The 17,667-nt window shown below is 39.2% G+C and overlaps 2 protein-coding genes across 2 annotated transcripts in view; one reads left to right on the forward strand and one right to left on the reverse strand.

Annotated features, from left to right (window-relative positions):
• LOC104965286 (phospholipid-transporting ATPase ID-like) overlaps nt 1–8,827 on the reverse strand; it is a 718,806-nt gene extending 709,979 nt beyond the window's left edge. Inside the window, exons 1-18 of the mRNA XM_010794244.1 lie at nt 8,696–8,827; nt 7,059–7,136; nt 6,871–6,929; nt 6,653–6,766; nt 6,053–6,151; nt 5,861–5,922; nt 5,671–5,743; nt 5,432–5,502; nt 5,236–5,318; nt 4,474–4,632; nt 3,450–3,538; nt 2,810–3,003; nt 2,511–2,719; nt 2,381–2,424; nt 2,121–2,286; nt 1,448–1,636; nt 1,201–1,316; nt 930–1,094 (exon numbers count right to left, since the gene is read on the reverse strand). Of these exons, the coding sequence (XP_010792546.1) occupies nt 930–1,094; nt 1,201–1,316; nt 1,448–1,636; nt 2,121–2,286; nt 2,381–2,424; nt 2,511–2,719; nt 2,810–3,003; nt 3,450–3,538; nt 4,474–4,632; nt 5,236–5,318; nt 5,432–5,502; nt 5,671–5,743; nt 5,861–5,922; nt 6,053–6,151; nt 6,653–6,766; nt 6,871–6,929; nt 7,059–7,113 (1,947 nt within the window). The 5' untranslated portion in view covers nt 7,114–7,136; nt 8,696–8,827. The remainder of the gene's footprint in view (nt 1–929; nt 1,095–1,200; nt 1,317–1,447; nt 1,637–2,120; nt 2,287–2,380; nt 2,425–2,510; nt 2,720–2,809; nt 3,004–3,449; nt 3,539–4,473; nt 4,633–5,235; nt 5,319–5,431; nt 5,503–5,670; nt 5,744–5,860; nt 5,923–6,052; nt 6,152–6,652; nt 6,767–6,870; nt 6,930–7,058; nt 7,137–8,695) is intronic.
• Nucleotides 8,828–8,904: 77 nt separating this feature from the next.
• LOC104965288 (protein unc-13 homolog B-like) lies at nt 8,905–17,389 on the forward strand. Its single transcript, XM_010794245.1, has 11 exons — nt 8,905–9,039; nt 11,206–11,294; nt 11,387–11,533; nt 11,700–11,823; nt 11,914–11,967; nt 12,390–12,467; nt 12,928–13,075; nt 14,032–14,088; nt 14,301–14,393; nt 14,478–14,637; nt 15,165–17,389. Exons 1-11 carry the CDS (start codon nt 8,905–8,907, stop codon nt 15,448–15,450), a joined length of 1,371 nt encoding a protein of 456 aa, XP_010792547.1. The 3' UTR covers nt 15,451–17,389.
• The last annotated feature ends 278 nt before the right edge of the window (nt 17,390–17,667 follow it).

Below are 17,667 nucleotides of genomic sequence, written 5' to 3' on the forward strand. Positions count from 1 at the left end.
AGACAAAGACAAACTTGTTGAGAAAGTCCATCAACACATCATTGATCATACCCTGAAAGACGCCTTGAGCATTGCATAAACCAAATTGTAACACAAGTAGGGTTGCAAAATTCCGGGAATTTTCAAAGATGGAAACTTTCCACGGGAATTAACGGGAATAAAAGGGAATTTATGGGAATAAACTGGGAATTTTCAAAATTGAAGGTTGGCTCTTCATAGGGAACTAAAATATAGTTGGGGAAAGCATATTTTAGCATAATCTTGACTAAAACAAACCGATGCCATTCAAGTACACTTGAATATCCATGCCATAGCACACTGCTTACTGAATGGCTATTGAGACCACACAAAGGTTCGCAACAGGCTCACAAATGTGAGAGTGGAAAAACTAGTTGGCATTCGGGCAAACCAAAGGCTCTTTGAGCCTGACACAGAGCCATCCTCAACAAGGCTGGACAGTGACACTGAAGAGGAAGACTCAGAGTTGGATGTTGATGAGGCCCAGGAAGAGCCCATTGACTGAAAGGGTAAACAATGCAGAGGATCGCTTGAAGGAAGATTTGCATATTTAATGGGACTGTTTGGAGGGAGAAGGGTGAGTGGGGTTGGGGGGGATGAGTAACATTTAACTCAACATTCCTGTTTTCGTTCTTCAATGAAACAAATAATTGTTCAATAATTTTTTTTTTTTAAATCTGTTGAAATGTCATGTTTTTGTTTAATTTTGCATAGAATATTTCCAAAATTCCCCAGCTTAACTTCCCATGGAAACTTTCCGGAAATTTACCGGAAGCTTTCCGCCCCTTTGCAACCCTTAACACAAGCATCAATGGTCAACCTTACAATATCATCACAATATCTTTATTGAGGTATTTGGTCAAAAATAATGTGATATATGATTTTCTTTATACAACCCAGTCCAGACTCACCTGCAGGTCTTTCTCTATCTCTTCGTAAAGTTCATCGAGCATCTCCTCTCGGCCGTCCATGGCGGTGCTGGCCTCATGGTGGCGCTTTCTCCACTTATCCATGTATTCCTCATCCAGATCTTTGTAGGCCAGGACCAGAGTCCGGAGACCGTCGCCTGCATACTCCTGTTTCAGTTCAGAACAGGTCAAATTAAAGAAATCCTGACGATTGCTGAGTGTTTAGTGTGTTATATCACCAAACATATTACATAAATCTAACTGCATGGCTCACGTTCAGGTGTGCCGTGGTGACCTCCTTCAGCTTGTTGCAGGACGGGTGTAGTCTCTCATAGATGATGGTGTCTGCTCCTTTGCAGTATAGAGTCAACTTGCCTTCAGGGCTACGCACTGCAAATCATTAGTGAGGGCATTGTTATTGATTAAATATCTTAAGAACATTTTTACCTACTATCTTCAAACAGCAAGTTTTGGCAAAAACTGAAACAAAATAAATAAAATGTAGCACATATTTCTCTCACCTATGACTGACATCCTCTTTCGCACGTTGTTGAAGTCAAGAACCGCCAGGAGTTCATATGTGACTTGTTTTCCCATCTCCACTAACGTGATGCTCTCCGGTGTGCGTGAGCGGAACACAAAGCCGAAGTTCCTCGCTGCGGTCACCAAAGCGCCCTCGTCAGGAGACTGAGCCTGGTAGTACAGCTCTCCTAAAAGAAAGAATTTAAAAAAAGTTAGAATGTGAGGATTTCTGTAGTGGGAGGCATTGCTTTCCTCCACTGGGTCACGAGAGAGCATGTTGGCTTTATATCTCAAATGATACCTGGTAAATGGTTCATATAAAAAAGGAAAATATATTAGAGTAAAAAAGAGAAGCGATCTGTATATTTCAGAAGTATCTCTATGTGTTATTTTTTACTATGTTGTCTTAATGTGCACTATACAGTTTATTTTTACGATTAGTCTTGAATTCTTTCCTGGCTCCTTCAATAACTTATATTTTAGTTTATTATTGTTATTTTTATTTAGTACTGCTACTTTTTATTTTACAATGTTTTTTGTATTCACTAAGATTTAGTTAACTTTTGCCTTTTATCAACAGATAAATAATCACCAGAGACAGAACATGGGCAATGTGATTCTTCTGTTATGCAGCCATGTAGTAACAAAGCCTTGCCACTAGAGGTCGCTCACCCTCTTTCTTCTCCTCGGGCATCACTGTGTGGCACAGAGCCAGCAGGCGGAAGAAGTCCTGAGCCTCTGGGTTCGCCTCCTTCACCGTCTCCAGCAGACTGTGGTCGTGAAAGATGAACTTGGGATCCGCCAGCTGGTTCCAGGAGAAGTCCAATCTCTCTGTCTTCTGCGGAGAGAAAAGAAGCAGACAGAGAAACTAAAGAGCTGGAGACAAGATTCACAAATATATAAAAAACTGTGTATCAGTTTTCTCCTCTCACCTCAGTTATTTCCACTCTTTGTCCAGAGAAGTCAAACAGCTCCCCTGAATAACAGAGACCTTATTTCAGACATCTTATCATCCTAACTCATTCCCACATTAAGCAGTTTATCGTTATCAGAGCAGCTCACCGTAGGCTTTCCCGTTGATAGAGCACTTGTTGAAAGCCATGATGTTCTGCGTCAGAGTTCCAGTCTTGTCACTGAAGATGTATTTGATCTGGCCCAGCTCCTCGTTGAGGGTGGTGGTCCTCGCATGGGCAGGGGTGTCATTCTTTGGGTAATACATTTTCCTGTCCCAGTCTATGTAGAAGCTGTTCCCCAGGCGGATGATCTCCACACTGATGTTCAAACAAAAAGGGATCCGTGTAAGACGCAAGACAACTGACTCTGAAGGCGTCACGATAAATGTTGTCGATTTCTGTACCTACCTGACATAAAGCGAAATGGGCACCACCGTGTTGAGGATGATGACGTAGGACCAAAAGGAGAGGAAGGATGTGAGGCCAGCACCGACCCCCTGATCACGAGGGAGGAAGACCGTAAACACAGAGCCCTCCCTTACCTCCCAGATTGCACTGCCGATGGCCAGAATGGTGCACATGGATGCCAGGAAGCCAAAGATCTGATGGATTCAGAATAGCACACATTGACTTGTACATTAACAACAAAAAAACAGGAAGAGGAAAGACACACACAAGGTTTTTCCCAGTGTTTTTTAAAAGTATTTATTGTCACTGTTTGTTAAAGGAGTCGATTAGTTATTGCAAAATCAAGCAGTGCACAATCCTGAAATTATATTATGCTTTTTTCCCCTATTTCTTTAGCATTGCAATGGGAAATTTCAGCCACATTAATCGTAATTTCGTTTAATTGTTAAATAGTTTATTTGATGAGAAAACTACAGTCATAAAAATGAAATACCCAATTGCATTTGTTGCTACAACAAAGTAGCAAAGCAAATGTATAACATATTTACTGTAATATGAACACTTAGATAACGTAAGAAAACCTTTTCTGCTGAGCGCGTGTTTGTGTTTGTGTGGCAGTGAGCATGGACAAGACACTCACACACAACACCAGGACATTCATCAGGTGGTCGATGCTGGTGCGTTTGAATGTGGTCTTTCCACTGTTCTGCATCAGCTTGGTGTCTGGACCTGGAAACATTCAACTTCTTTTTTAGATGCATTGAAAATCATGTAAGCAAAGGTACAAAATCCACCTCAGACACTCCTAATAAGCCATTCACATTTAATGTTAAAGGTGGGGTAGGTAAGTTTGAGAAACCGGCTCAGGATACACTTTTTGTTATATTCCATGGAATGCTCTTAACATCTCGATAGCAATGCATATCTTGTGCTTTGACAAAAAATCGATAAAAAAATGTCATCTGTGGAAGCCGTAGTACTGTAAAAAGCACGACCAATCATTTTAGCCGGCCCGGCTAAAATAACTGGACGGCCTACCTGCCTGTCAGCCTTCCATCTGTGCACAAACTTATCTCGTGCCCTCATTGGACATGTGCGCGTTCGCGTGTGTTGGTTGTGTATTTTCAAATTCTAGCGCACTCGAGCTGGTTTCTCCAAAATGACCTACCCCACCTTTAAGTCTTCAGGAATTTTATAATTATGGTATTGTGGATTCATTTTAATTAAGCATACATTGTTTTCTCATCAAGTGTATACTTTACAAATGAATGTAGGCCTGTAATGACAAATGCAAGCTATTTTCAAGCTTATAAAATTCGAACTGAATGTAGTAAAGTGGTAACAGTTAGCTTATGTTTTGCCAAATATATTAATAGCTTGAAGCTAAATCAGTGTCATTAAATAATTATATATACCTTAACGTGGCTTTATCTTTTTAAATTTCATTTATTACATATTCACTGCTGTATTTACCGTTATTATTGCGTATTTCGTTGTGTTTTAAATATATAATTTGCTCAACTTGGCCTAGTCTGTTGTGTGTAGCATTAGCGCCCTCTCTTGGCCCCACATAAGCGGTGCAACCCAAATGAAATGTACCTGTCCTCGTGCGTTTTTTGGACTACATTAGCATTAAGCGTTAGCAGACTTGAGGAACTACTAACCTCCAAAGATGACCAGACCGAAGCACCACTCGGTGTTCCTCAGCGTGCATCCTCTGAGCAGCACCTTGTCGTTGTCCAGAGAATAGGTCTGTCCGTCCAGAGACAGGGTTCCTTTGAATTTATCCAGCCGGTTGTTGGGAGGCTCACATCGGACTTCACCTGAGAGAGACCGAGGCTAGTGTCAGCAACATATCCAAGTAACATGTCAAAGTATCGTGTGGAAGTTATACACTGAAACGCCTGTGTTAATACAGACATATGAAGAACGGCATTGATTGCAGCGTGTTACATAAAAGGAAACTGTTATCAAAACATGTTTATTATATATCACATTGGAGCCATTCACGAGGTAGATATGTTATTTGGCTCGATTCTTAGAGGTTTACATAAGAACAAATATTAATAGATTCTTACCTTCAGTTCTAATACAAAAATATTACAAATCACATTCAGCAAACTTACATTTGAATGAAAATCCACTTAAAACCTTTTCCCCTCAATATGTTTTCCCTATAATAATTTCAATTTTCATATATCATAAATTGCCATATTCCTTTGTAAATTATTCTTGTAAACATTTCTTTTTTTTGTAGTTTTTAAAATAGCTTTTACATGTTTTTGTACAACTTCATTCCTTCCATTGTTTTCACCCATGGCACTATGCGTCAAAGCAAATTCCTTGTATGTGTAAAACTACTGGGCAATAAACCGGATTGGGATTCTGACAAAATCTTGGATTCATTTCTTATTTCAGATTTTTACCATTGAAGTGACCCAGGAGGTCAGTGCTGTCCCCCAAATCCCCGGTTACAGTCAGCGCCTGCTTCACCTTCAGATTGGTCTCACTGGGGGACACCAAGAGGACATGAGAAGGAAGGACAGTGTGAGACGTTAGCCGTAAGTCACACACACACGGATGGACAGACAGACAGACAGACAGACGGTTCTGCACACTCACCCATCTAACTCAGCTGTTTCTACGTAAACCAGGTTGAGAGGCTCGCTGCTGGACAGCAACATAAGATCCGCCTTAAATGAAAACAGAATGGTTAACTGATAGAAGATTAGATAAAAATCACTTGTGGGAACTTTGACTTATTCTAGCTGTTTTCACTGAAAGCATCAATGTATATAGATGAGCTTTACGCTATAAAACGCCATAATGAACACACAGTTAACAATCATGTCCATACTTACTGTGACAAACTGATTATTCTCCAGTTTGATGATGTCTCCAACCTGCACGTTCATCCATTTTTCTTTTTTTAGTCTGACAAGATACAAAAGAAGATGACATGAATTCACAGAACATCAAACAGAATATGAGCTTTCAAAGCCTAAAACTGCTGTGTAACATGTTAAAAGTATACAGTGTTGAATATCTTACTCTCCATCGATGAGGATGTTTACCATGCGGTTGTTCACCTGCTTGTCGCTTGTGTGTCTGTTCTACTCAGGTGTCATGGAACAAAATGAAAATAAATTAGATTATATTTTTGAATTCAGTAAGTCATATTCTGCCCCAGTATTAAGTGTGGTTCCTCTTTAGTTCTGTTAAATTGTGATAATTAGAACTTACTATGTCATCGCTGGCGTCTTTGACTGCTGTTATAGACAGCACTAAAATCAGAGGGACGGCGGTCGTGAACCACGAGAGAGAGGAGATTTGTGGGATCAGCTGTTGACACAAACACACACCAATGCTTTAATATTATGCATCTGTTCATGATGCACAGTTTCAATATTCGTGAGGCTAAATAAGGTCAAATTTCTGCCACGATTCTCACTATAATAATAACAATATTATAATAATAACTTTTTATAGCAACTTTCATAAAAGAAATGCAGCAGGAAGCACTCAAGGAAAATAGACAAAAACAATTAAACTAATACAAAAGTATACAAATGATGGAAAAAGTAAAAATCACAAAACATTGATAAAAAAAGATGAAATTGAGAACCTAGCATAGGACAGAAAATCCATGAACTTAAAAAGTAAAATAATAAAAAATGTAAAACATTAAAATTAGTACCCATTTTTGCAGCATAGACATCACCAAACGGCTAGCTACATTTTGTAATAATCCGTACTCATTGAAAAAAGTAAAATGACCCCTAATACAGTCCGTGTCGACATGCATCACAGCACTAGAGTAGGTAAATACAGAGAAATGTCTACCTGCAGGACCATGAGGAACATGAAGTAGGCGTTGGCGAGCCTCCGGAACTGCTCGAAGAGGTTGAGTGGCAGGAAGGTGAAAACATTGTATTTGGAGGTCCGGATGGCGTTGTTCTGAAGGACAGAATAGTTACACATGAAGGGACATAAGCATGAAGGGACATAAGCCTCATTTGATGCCATATTACTTCTGCTCAGAGCTTTGTGTCTATACTTACAGCATATTGGTAGGAGAGGTTGTACGGTCTGTCGTTAGCTCGAAAAAGTCTCTCCTCCTCTGTTAGTAAAGAATAATGAATTATGTAAGCATCAGTACCATGAGTCCATGTACTGTATGTTACACACTTTTAGTTTAGGACATATACAGTACAGACACACAATAACATTTGGGAGCTTCCTGACTCACCTATCTTCACCTCTTTCCCACACAACCCGCCAAAGAAGGACGTTACGGATCCCATGTTTAGCTCTCCATATCTCACACCTGGAGGAAGAGCTTGTGTTTACCCATCACAGAATAAATAGAACTTATTGAAGTGAAGATACATTTCGTTTTAGTTAGACCATACAGACATACAGTATCGACTGAAAAGGGAAACTGGCATGAGTGAGGGGGAAGAAGTTTATTTATGGTAGGTCATGTTTGTGTTTAGCTTTGGTTCAGTATGAAAAGATATATAGATGACCAAGTGCTAGCAGAGGAAATAAGTGATTTAATTTAAGCAAAAACAATTGTAAGTGAGAAACGGGGGATAAAAAAACAACGAAAAAATATGTTTTTTTGCCTTAAACAGCAAGGTGTGTTCCATTATACACTTGTGTCATCATGCATCACATGTGGTGTTATTAGTAAATGTAATTAGTTAGCCAAGGCTGGAGACCATCTTTTGATGTTAATTGCAAGCTTTTTAAAGTAGCTGTTCGTCATGGAACTAAGGACTACAAAGGAAAATGGTCAAGGACTCCCTGGAACAAGACATACAATTGATTAAATTATATTAAATATATTTTATTCACTCCTAATTGGAAAATTCTTTAAATTCCTGACTAAATAAATAAAAAATGTAAAAAAAACAATACATTTTTTAAGTGACATCACTATGTAACACTCGCTCTAACACATTGTACGTGATAGGCTAATGAGCGGGAAATCTCTAAGTGGACCAATCACAACCGGTATTATGAGAAAAATGAAGCATTTTGGACATTAAATCATGAAAACATGTCAAGGTAGAGGCCCAGAATTTGAATATGAAACCAGAAAATGAGCATAATAGGACCCCGTTAAGTGAGAAAACACACAGCTCGTTCATTGAGACAATACCAGGCAACATCCACGAGACGTTATCTGTGCTGCAGGGCTGTAAAGACACATCTAACCGCTCCCTTCTCAACCCTTTGTACCACAGTGAAGTCTTTGGCACATAATCCATGATCGCAAAGATTACGATTGCGATATGACCGTGAACCTCTGACTTGTTCTGAATCAGGTGAGCAGAAGAAGACTTCAAATACAAAACAGGACATCTTGTTTTTGCTTCATAGTTGGGATTTTGTATGATCTTGGAACAACAGATCCTTTCAAAAGTGGAAAAGGAAGAGTGGGAAATGTTCAGGGTGAAATTCATAACAATAAAAGTAAGCCAAAGGAAGGTGCCTGCCTGAATATATAGCAAATAAAATAAACCAGCTACTATTCTATACTGTATTCCTTTTCGATAGAAGTCAAATATATCCTACACCTTAGAGAAAAACACTTTTCTCACAACTACACTACTGCTAATAGCTTGGCCCCGTGTTGTTATATAGATCCAAAACTAAAGCCAGTTCCAAACTCACTCTGTTGTTGTTCTCACAACACTTTGAAAGAGTTATTGTGAATCGGAAGTGTGCCACCAGGCTTGGACTTTGAAATGAGAGAAACATTTGAAATACATGACCTTTCTAAGGGTTTAAAACGTGCGCCCATTTCCTCAAAAGCGCATGTACATGTCATCCACCGATTCCCCAAGGTGTGCAACCAAATGTAAAACAGCCACATACCTGAAACAAAAATGGGTTTTCCCGCAGACACAGACTCAGGAACAGAGGGCCCTAACAAAAAAAAATAGAGGACAAAAACAAATTTCAATCCTCCATTTGCCTCTGCTTTAAATAAAGTAAATCCAGGCCTTATAGAGGTCTGTTTGGACGTCCAGGCTCCAGCAGAGAGGACAGACGGGGGTCTCCAGCCGGGATGAAAGACACGCAGGATGGACGACAGGTGGAGTGGTGACAGAGGCGCCTGCAGCAGAGGTTTCAGGTTCGAGCAGGAAGAGCTGGGATCCCCCCGCGGCCAACAGCTCAGGGCCTTGAGTAAACACTGCAGCGATCTTTGGACCTGGATGGTAAAACGGGGCAGGACGGGGGCTGTAAAACAACAGTACAGGTGAACGGCTACAGCCAATCAGGGCCAACGTTAGGGTTGTAATAGGGGCGGTCAGGTATGTAACACACCCTGTGAGGCTGCGCATGCTCACACTGGGGACTTACCTCTACAATATCAGTGTCTAAATACAGTTTACATATACTTACATGCAGGAAATGCCAATCATCTGTCACATTTTTGATAAATTACTTAAAATGACAGCTCCAGATATTGTGACTTCCTGACTGATATGCTCTTCCAAAATGGAATTTAATATGTGTGCTCAAACACAAAGGAACCCGGTGTCATCCAGGGGACTTCAACATGCTTGCTAAATTAGTTATTGTGTGTGTCGTGTGTGTGCGTGCACATGTACATAGATGCCTACAGTATCTGCATGTATGCACAAATACCCATACTACCAAAAGAAAAAAGTCCCGATATATTGTTTGTCCAATTCAATATGCAAAAATACCTGCATTATACTGTATGCAAGCAAGCATGCTTTTATTTTATGGCTATTCCGACCCACAATCCTTTGCAGGGGGTATACTGTTTAAGCATTGGGGTCAAAGCTCAAGGCACTATGTGGACACAAATGGATGCATACTGCATGAGACACCAGATGCTAGACCTTTTATTTATTACCCCCCTTTTATTTGATTGTTTGTTTGTTATTGCTTTTTATTAGGGCCGGGACTTTAACGCGTTAATTAAGATTAATTAATTACACAAAAATTAACGCGTTAAAAAAATTAACGCATTTTAATCGCACTTATTTTTGCACCGCGGAACGTTTCTCACTGGATGAGTTTCAGGGGTACCGATTATACTGGAGCACCAACTAACGTTCATTACTTCAGACAACAACAAACCACAGTGAACAATAGTCAAACGTGAACGAAGAAGCTGATGAGACCGCTTTGGTTGGCCCCCGTGGATGGGACATTTTGTTTTAAAAAACGGACGGATGGAAGCGTCAGCCAACCAAAGCGGTCTCATCAGCTTCTTCGTTCACGTTTGACTATTGTTNTCCTATACCGATGTGTGCCTTGAATTTTAATAATGTCTTCTACTCTTTACAAACCACAATTGTGACTTTTGTGATGGAGTGTATATTATAAATATTATTACAGTTTTGGTGCTTTTGCATGCCATTGGATAGTCCCAGTTGCAATGTTATGAAGTTCCGACGTGGGTATGTCCATGAGCTGTGAAACTAAATGCTAGCTAGAAAATAAGAGTTATTTCCCAGGCTTGTTTCAACAGCAATTTTCATAAAAATACCAAAACTCGGATATATCTGACTTTGCCATTTAGAGGTCACCAGTGTTTCCCCTACCGTTGTCTTGACTAGCCCCGCGGCCCCCCCTGAAATTCAAGTTGTTTTGTTTTTTTAATAATACATATTTATAGCACCAAATTGCAGCTAATCTATCTACTGTCACATTTCACATTGAACATGTGTTATTTTATTAAATAAACTAAACACTTTCATTTTAAGTTATGAGTTTAGTGTTTTTGACCCTAAAAAACACAGATGCATGAATCAATAATTCAGACAGCACCCCCCAAAGCAGTAAGCCTAGGGGAAACACTGGGTCACTCTACAGCAACTAGTAGTTACTACCTAATTCTATATTGTTTCATACTGTATGGATTAATATTAAACATTTTTACTATCACTTTTGTCCGCCATTTTTCTGCGTAACACGAGGTGAACTTCCGCAAGTCTTGTTGCAAAAATGTCTCAGACTTTCTGATTTGCTTGAACATTTTTTTGAGTATTCCTTTTTTAAGGTCATTGCGACACAACATGAATGCAGCATAAAACCTGCCTCTTTCCTCTTTTTGGGACCCCCTTCGTATGAAGCTTGACTGGTGGCATCGGTGTACATTTTTAATGAAGATATTTATTTAAAGTCTTATACTCTTGCTTCTACTTGTATCTTCTAGAATTTGCGCTTAAGTGCAGCAAGTTTATTGGATGGATTTTGATTCTAATATCTGCAATTATGAAGCCTTCTCTAAATGGCTGTTAAATAATTACATTAGCTCTAAAACTAGCACATACTTTGGAGTTTAAATATTTAGGATTTTTATTTTGTACATTCAAAAAAAGACCCTTCTTGGATCCTTTCTGCAGATGGACTCTGAGGCTAGTGACTTGCTGAACGACCTGCAGGTGAAGCTGAACAACGTGCTGGATGAGCTCAGCAGAACATTCGGGAACAGGTATCCTAATCCTAAAAACACATTGATTTACATTTAAATCTGTGACTACACATGCATTTGTGCCGATCGATCATTTTCTTTTTCCTTTGTAGTTTCCAGAGCTGCATCAACGATTGCATGCGACAGATGGCGTCCCTGCTGTACCAGATCAAAGGGCCGCTCAATGACAACAACAAAAACCAGGTGGACGCCGACTCTGACAACATGCTGCGGCCACTCATGGACTTCCTGGATGGAAAGTGAGTGGATGAATAATACAATAAATTGCCAATATTACCACAGTTAGACAATTTCAAAGGTGCCCCTAGAGAACCTTGTCCGTTGTAGATTAAACTACCCAACAATATATAACAACAAGGAAACATTTTACTTCCACACTTTGCTGAATGTATTGTGTGTTTGCAGGCTCACACTGTTTGCCACTGCTTGTGAGAAGACCGTTTTGAAGCGTGTGCTGAAGGAGCTGTGGAGGATCGTAATGAGCAGCCTGGAGAAGACTATAGTCCTGCCACAGGGGAACGACACCTTTGTAAGCTCAACAGCATTCTACATTTACAGTGAAACGTCATATTATAACCGCAGCAACAAAATGAATTCCCCTTCTTTCTTTCTTTTTCAGGGAGCACAGATTCTCTCAGCTGCCAAAGAACTGGGTCAGCTCTCCAAACTCAAGGTACTATAATTTATTCATGTTTATTATTGTGAGTTTATTTAACAGGGTCAGTGCAAACTAAAAGACATTTCTGTTAAAGCAGCAGAGTGAGTCTGTTTTTCATCCCGGGACAAAAAACCTGAAACAAACTAATTATAATACTTTGAAATACTCTTAAGTTAATAAAACAATAGCAGTGTGCGATATAGGCACTCATTATACAGGAAATGCTAATAATAACAAAAACATGACACAAGAAATGTTATTGTGCTTGCTGGGATAGAGTTCCATGTTAGTGCAGCTTTAACAGAATATGCAGATTTGATTAAAAGTACTTTTTGTAAATGGAATATTCTAATATTTTAAAGCATGTTAGATTAAATGACTTTAATAGATGTGTTGTGGATTTAACTTGTGTCTTTGCTCTCCATGTGGATGTGCAGGATCACATGGCGGGGGAGGCTAAAAGCCTGTCTCCCAGGCAGTGTGCTGTCATGGATGTGGCACTGGACACAATCAAGGTCAGTTTATACTGCAGGTTTTGGTTTCATTCATCAACTATTCATCCATTAATCAAGTATTCTAAAAGGTTATGTAAGCAGCTTGAAAGCTAGAAGATTTTGTAAAGAAAATGTTAAAATTATTATGTTTTTTTTAAACCTCAGTTTTTCCTCAGTTAGTTTTTTTTTGTTTCAAAATACAGTGATTTTTTATTTTTCTTGATATTGAAATATAATTAAGAAGCCATTGGGGTTTTTGGATTAGAGGATGTACATCTGGGCTCTTATATCTTTGGAATATTGCCTTTAGATGTAGAGTACAGACTAGAGTAATTTTAGTCAAATGAAATGTGTATTCATCTTGCTAAGGAGTTATTTATTTGATCTAGAGTTCCTATTACTATTTGACCAAAATACAGTAAACCACCAGTTGTTCTTCCAGACTTTTATATGCCGACTCATTCTCGGTTTTCCTTTGCAGCAATACTTCCACGCAGGAGGCAACGGGCTGAAGAAGGCGTTCCTGGAGAAAAGTCCCGAGCTATCGTCGCTACGCCACGCGCTGTCCCTCTACACTCAGTCAACAGACACACTCATCAAGACCTTTGTGACCACCCAGCAAGCACAAGGTATCTGAAAAGTGTCCCATGTTAGACCAGGAGAGGGCACTATGTACATGGAGTTGGATTGGCTTATTGTGTAAACTGATTGAAAATCGGTGTGTAAATGTGTAATCTGCAAACACCTTCCACAAATGCACAAACATAATTGTAAACTCAAGAAAAGATTTTGAAAAGATAACGGATCTGCAAATAATCCGACCTCATGCTCTTATTTTAAAATGTGGAAACCACGTCATAAACACATAGTTTGTGTTGCTGTCTGTTAGGGCTGCTCGATTATGGCAAAAATCGTAATCTCAATTATTTGGGTCAATAATTGATATCACGATTATTAAAAACAATTATCCATTTACCTTGAAAACATCAAAAAAAAATTGAACAGCATGCTTTTAACAGCTGATTACCCTGAACTTAAGTATAATTCAACTGAAAAACCAATTCAAAATAATCGTTTTATCTTGATTATGTTGTTTTCATAATCGTTGCAAGCCAAAATCGTAATTGCGATTAAAATACGAATAATTGAGCAGCCCTACTGTCTGTGTGTCGAGAGTAAAAGTAAAATAATTTCTCCATTCATAAATATAATAACAAAAACTCATTAATTCCTGTTAGAAAGTTGTCACTGTTATATATATTTACAAATGCTTTTCATTTAATTGTAAATTAATTGAATGTTTTCACAGATGTATTTTATTTGTTGAATTTGTTATTATATTGGCACATCTGTTTTATAATTTCTAAATATTTTTTCGCCATTTTGGAAGTTTTTTACATTTACAGATTACACACGGATTATCGATTTGGTCACACAAATAATATTTACACAAATCTACCTCCATATAGTGTGTTTGATAATACCCCGTCCTTGCACCTGTGTGTTTGAAGTGTTTTTGATGCAGAATTGTGTTGACATGTTGTTGCTGTCTTCTCTTTTATCTCCTCTGCTGCCTCTGTGCCAGTGCACAATGGGAAGGGTATGAGGTTGACTCCCAATGAGAAAGCACAGCCCAGCAGGGGTAGGTCTCATTAAATCTTCTGCTAGCCCCTTTCTGCCTCCCCAACCGCTCCCTCTTTGTACCTTTTGTCACTTTGTGCCTCACTTTTAACCCAAACCCAACCTCTCCACCTGCACTCCCTCTCCATACCTACTCTGGATTGTGTATTACACATTTTTGTTCCTTTATTTGGCCAAATATAAGCTCATTTCTTTGTCTGTGCGTTTATCCAGCTCCAGGTGTGGACAAGCCAATCGGTGAGGTGACAGTGCAGACTGAGCTGCACACGAATCCTGGGAACAAGGAGCGGAAAGTTTCCGTCAAAGGTCTGTTTGACTTTTCATAACGTGGTGCTAAATATGTGGCCATTTTAAACCAAGTGTGATTTTAATGCCATTTTGCGTATTTAGTCATAGGAGCCAACGATATAAAATGGCAGACGTCGGGCATGTTCCGACCCTTCGTGGAGGTCACCATGATCGGGCCTAACCTCAGCGACAAGAAACGCAAATTCCAGACCAAATCCAAGAACAACAGCTGGTCTCCAAAGTTCAACGAGACTTTCCAATTGTAAGTAACCGTTTTCTTAATTCTTCATGAAAATAAAGGAACAGGGACCACGGAAATCTCCTTTTTATTGATGTTTTGAACATTGGATACTTGACATTAGCGATGTTATTGTTTTCCCCTTATCTTGTTTATTTAGAGTATACATGAGATATTTACATTTACAGTGATGTGCGTTATAAAGTATTTCACCTTAGGCAGTGATGTTTATGTTTGCCAAACAGGCTAATCTATGATATTTGGCTGCTTTAGATGCCAGGTTCAGTACTAAAAACTACAGCGGCAATGATTAGTTGAGTAATTGATCAATAGTTTAATTTGTCAATTAGATAGAGAGAAATCTCTATCCAAAAACCAGAATGGAAAAAAAAGACCAAAGACAATAGCACTTTTTATACTGTCTATAAACCAAACAATTCTAAATAATCGTTGGTCGCAGCCTTACTTAAACAGGGTGCTCCTCTGTACATTCTTAACCCAAGTTGACCAACCTGCTGCTGTGTTGATAAATGACTGTTTTCTCCCTGCAGTGTTCTGGGTAACCAGGAGGGCTTTGAGTGTTACGAGCTGCAACTCTGCGTCAAAGACTACTGCTTCGGCCGCGCAGACAGAGTGGTCGGCATGGCTGTCATTCAGCTCAAAGACATCACGGGGAAGGGCAGCTGCGTGTGCTGGTGCTATCTGGGCCAACGCATCCAGATGGACGACACGGGCCTCACCGCCATGCGCATCCTCTCCCAGCGCTCCAGCGACGACGTGGCCAAGGAGTTCGTGAAGCTGAAATCAGAAACTCGATCGGCCGAGGAGGGCAGATGAGAGGAGCTGGAGAGACAAAGACGGAATTCGAAGGTCTTCTGATTTCACAAAGTTCTAAAAAAAACAAAAAAAAAACGTGGTCATTTACTTTTTTGACAACAACTTTTACTTGACGTGTCTTAGCTGCTGTTGACTGTTTGATGGCGCCTTATCAAAGTCACCGACACACTGTCACGTTCACACTCTGGGTGTTTTGGACTCCTTGTTCTTCAATCACTCCTGTTATTATTTACCGAGCTACTGTACGGCACACAAGTCACTCAACCTTCACACTAACCAGCTGTTTCACTAGGCACTAGACCACTTACTCTGTAATTTAACCTTCTTTAACCTCTCTCCTCATCAGCCGGAGTGGCAAAGTGCGCACGCCACAGCCTCAAGGGAGCATCGGGTGCCAGGCCCGGCTGGAGGGCCAACATGTTCCCACAATTCCCCCAGTGTTGTTGTGCAATAACCCCCCCACCACCACCACCACCACCAACCACCACCTAAACCCCTTCAAACCTAGGCCATGTGTTCGATGCCTTACACTCTGCCAACTGTGAATGTGTGAAGTCAACAAAAAAGTCTCTCTGTGTAGCTCCACTGTGATGGTTTGAGTAAATTCAGGCTTCTTTTTTTTTGGAACGAATGAATGGCTTGTAGCTAGGATACGGTCGTATATCTTAATAGGTCAATTATTGATTAGAGCGGAAGTGATGAAATATGTACTGGTTTCATATCTTGGACAGCTACAGTCAAGAGAAGGTACTTAAAAGTGATATTGTATTCCCTGAATTTAAAGGATTTACCAGATAAAAGTGTGCCTTGCCATTTTCAACTCTCATTCCTGTGTCCCCCCAGGAAAATAATAATGATCCAATACGTATATAATCAACAACAATATGATTTCAATAACTAAAAATGCGAAAAAGTGAACCCTGCTAAGGCCAGATTTGTTCCTCACAAAAATCTCCATTTACAACTCTAGAGTAACCATGAGGGTGCAGCCATTTTATTTATTTTTTATACATATTTATTTTTTGTCTGTGCTTTTCCAAAGCCCTAGATTGAAATTGTTGTTTACCGTTTTTTTTTATTTTTTTATTTGCACAGAGTGGTACGTCTGAACGAGTTGCATAGATCTGCAGCTCAACAAGATGAGTTACACGCCCTCAGAATAAAGTGTTTTATTAATAACGAAATGTTGGGGACTGACAAAAGCGATAATGAAGTCTTTTGTTCATTTATAATTGAGGAAAAAAACATGTCAAACTTTCAGGTTAAGTTTTCTTCCACCATATCTGAACATTTGAACACGAGCGTAGATTTATTTGTGGTTTACAACTCTCTTCCTGCTCTGTCTGAGTGGCCTTACTTTGGTGAAATGTGTATCTTTTTAAACTTTCTTTTTGAATCCTTGTATTTCATTTGGCCAAGTCTTTGCCCATTAGGATGTTTATTACATTTTCCAAGTGATTTACCTTATCTTTTTTTATCTTTGATATTTCTAACTCTATCTCTTAGTTTTATTTTGTATTAAGTTTCCTTTTTAAAGATGTCAATCACATTCTGTTTCATGGAGTAATATGAAGTGAGATCCAGTGAATGTGTATAACAGATGAAAGGATGTTATAATGTTACTTTTAATGAATATATAATATGAGAACCTCAATGTGTGCATATTTTTAAACCGACTTGTCTTTGTTACAGTACGTTATACTTTGTGAATACGAAATGGTTCATAGCCTCTTTTAATATACATGTTCCTCGTGCCAAGTTACAAGTGTTCACTTTTGATCTTTCTTTCTTTGAGAATGTGTTAACCCTTGCACTATCACTGCAATAGTTAACAAGTGTATCAGTCACAGTAACTGCCATTTTGTGGTGTTTTCTTTGTATTGTCACCTTGTCAACATTCCAATAATGACTTTTGTATAAAGTATTTGAGACGTATCTATACCTTTGTGAACCTGCTTTTTTCCCCAACTGATATGAACCACAGCTTTTGATTGGATTTATCATCGTATCAATTCCATAATTTGTCATACATTTGCCAAAACCAAGACAAATAATAGCAAACATCTCCTGTTTGTACTGTAATGTAGCCAAACTGACCCTTTATAATCCAATCAACTGATGATATGAAATGCACGTATGATTTTTCTCCTATTGCGTATTCTTGTTAAACAGACAGAGCAATTTCATAACACTAATGAAATGCTAAATGTTCTTCAA

Source organism: Notothenia coriiceps, unplaced genomic scaffold (genome assembly GCF_000735185.1).
Source record: "Notothenia coriiceps isolate Sejong01 unplaced genomic scaffold, NC01 NC01_scaffold00037244, whole genome shotgun sequence".
Taxonomy (NCBI): domain Eukaryota; kingdom Metazoa; phylum Chordata; class Actinopteri; order Perciformes; family Nototheniidae; genus Notothenia; species Notothenia coriiceps.

Coding starts and splice junctions, on each gene's coding strand:
- LOC104965288 (XM_010794245.1), top strand. CDS start 8,905: ATGGACGACAGGTGGAGTGGTGACAGAGGCGCCTGCAGCAGAGGTTTC. Junction 9,040..11,205: donor GCGATCTTTGGACCTGGATG/GTAAAACGGGGC, acceptor TCCTTTCTGCAG/ATGGACTCTGAGGCTAGTGA. Junction 11,824..11,913: donor CACAGGGGAACGACACCTTT/GTAAGCTCAACA, acceptor TTTCTTTTTCAG/GGAGCACAGATTCTCTCAGC.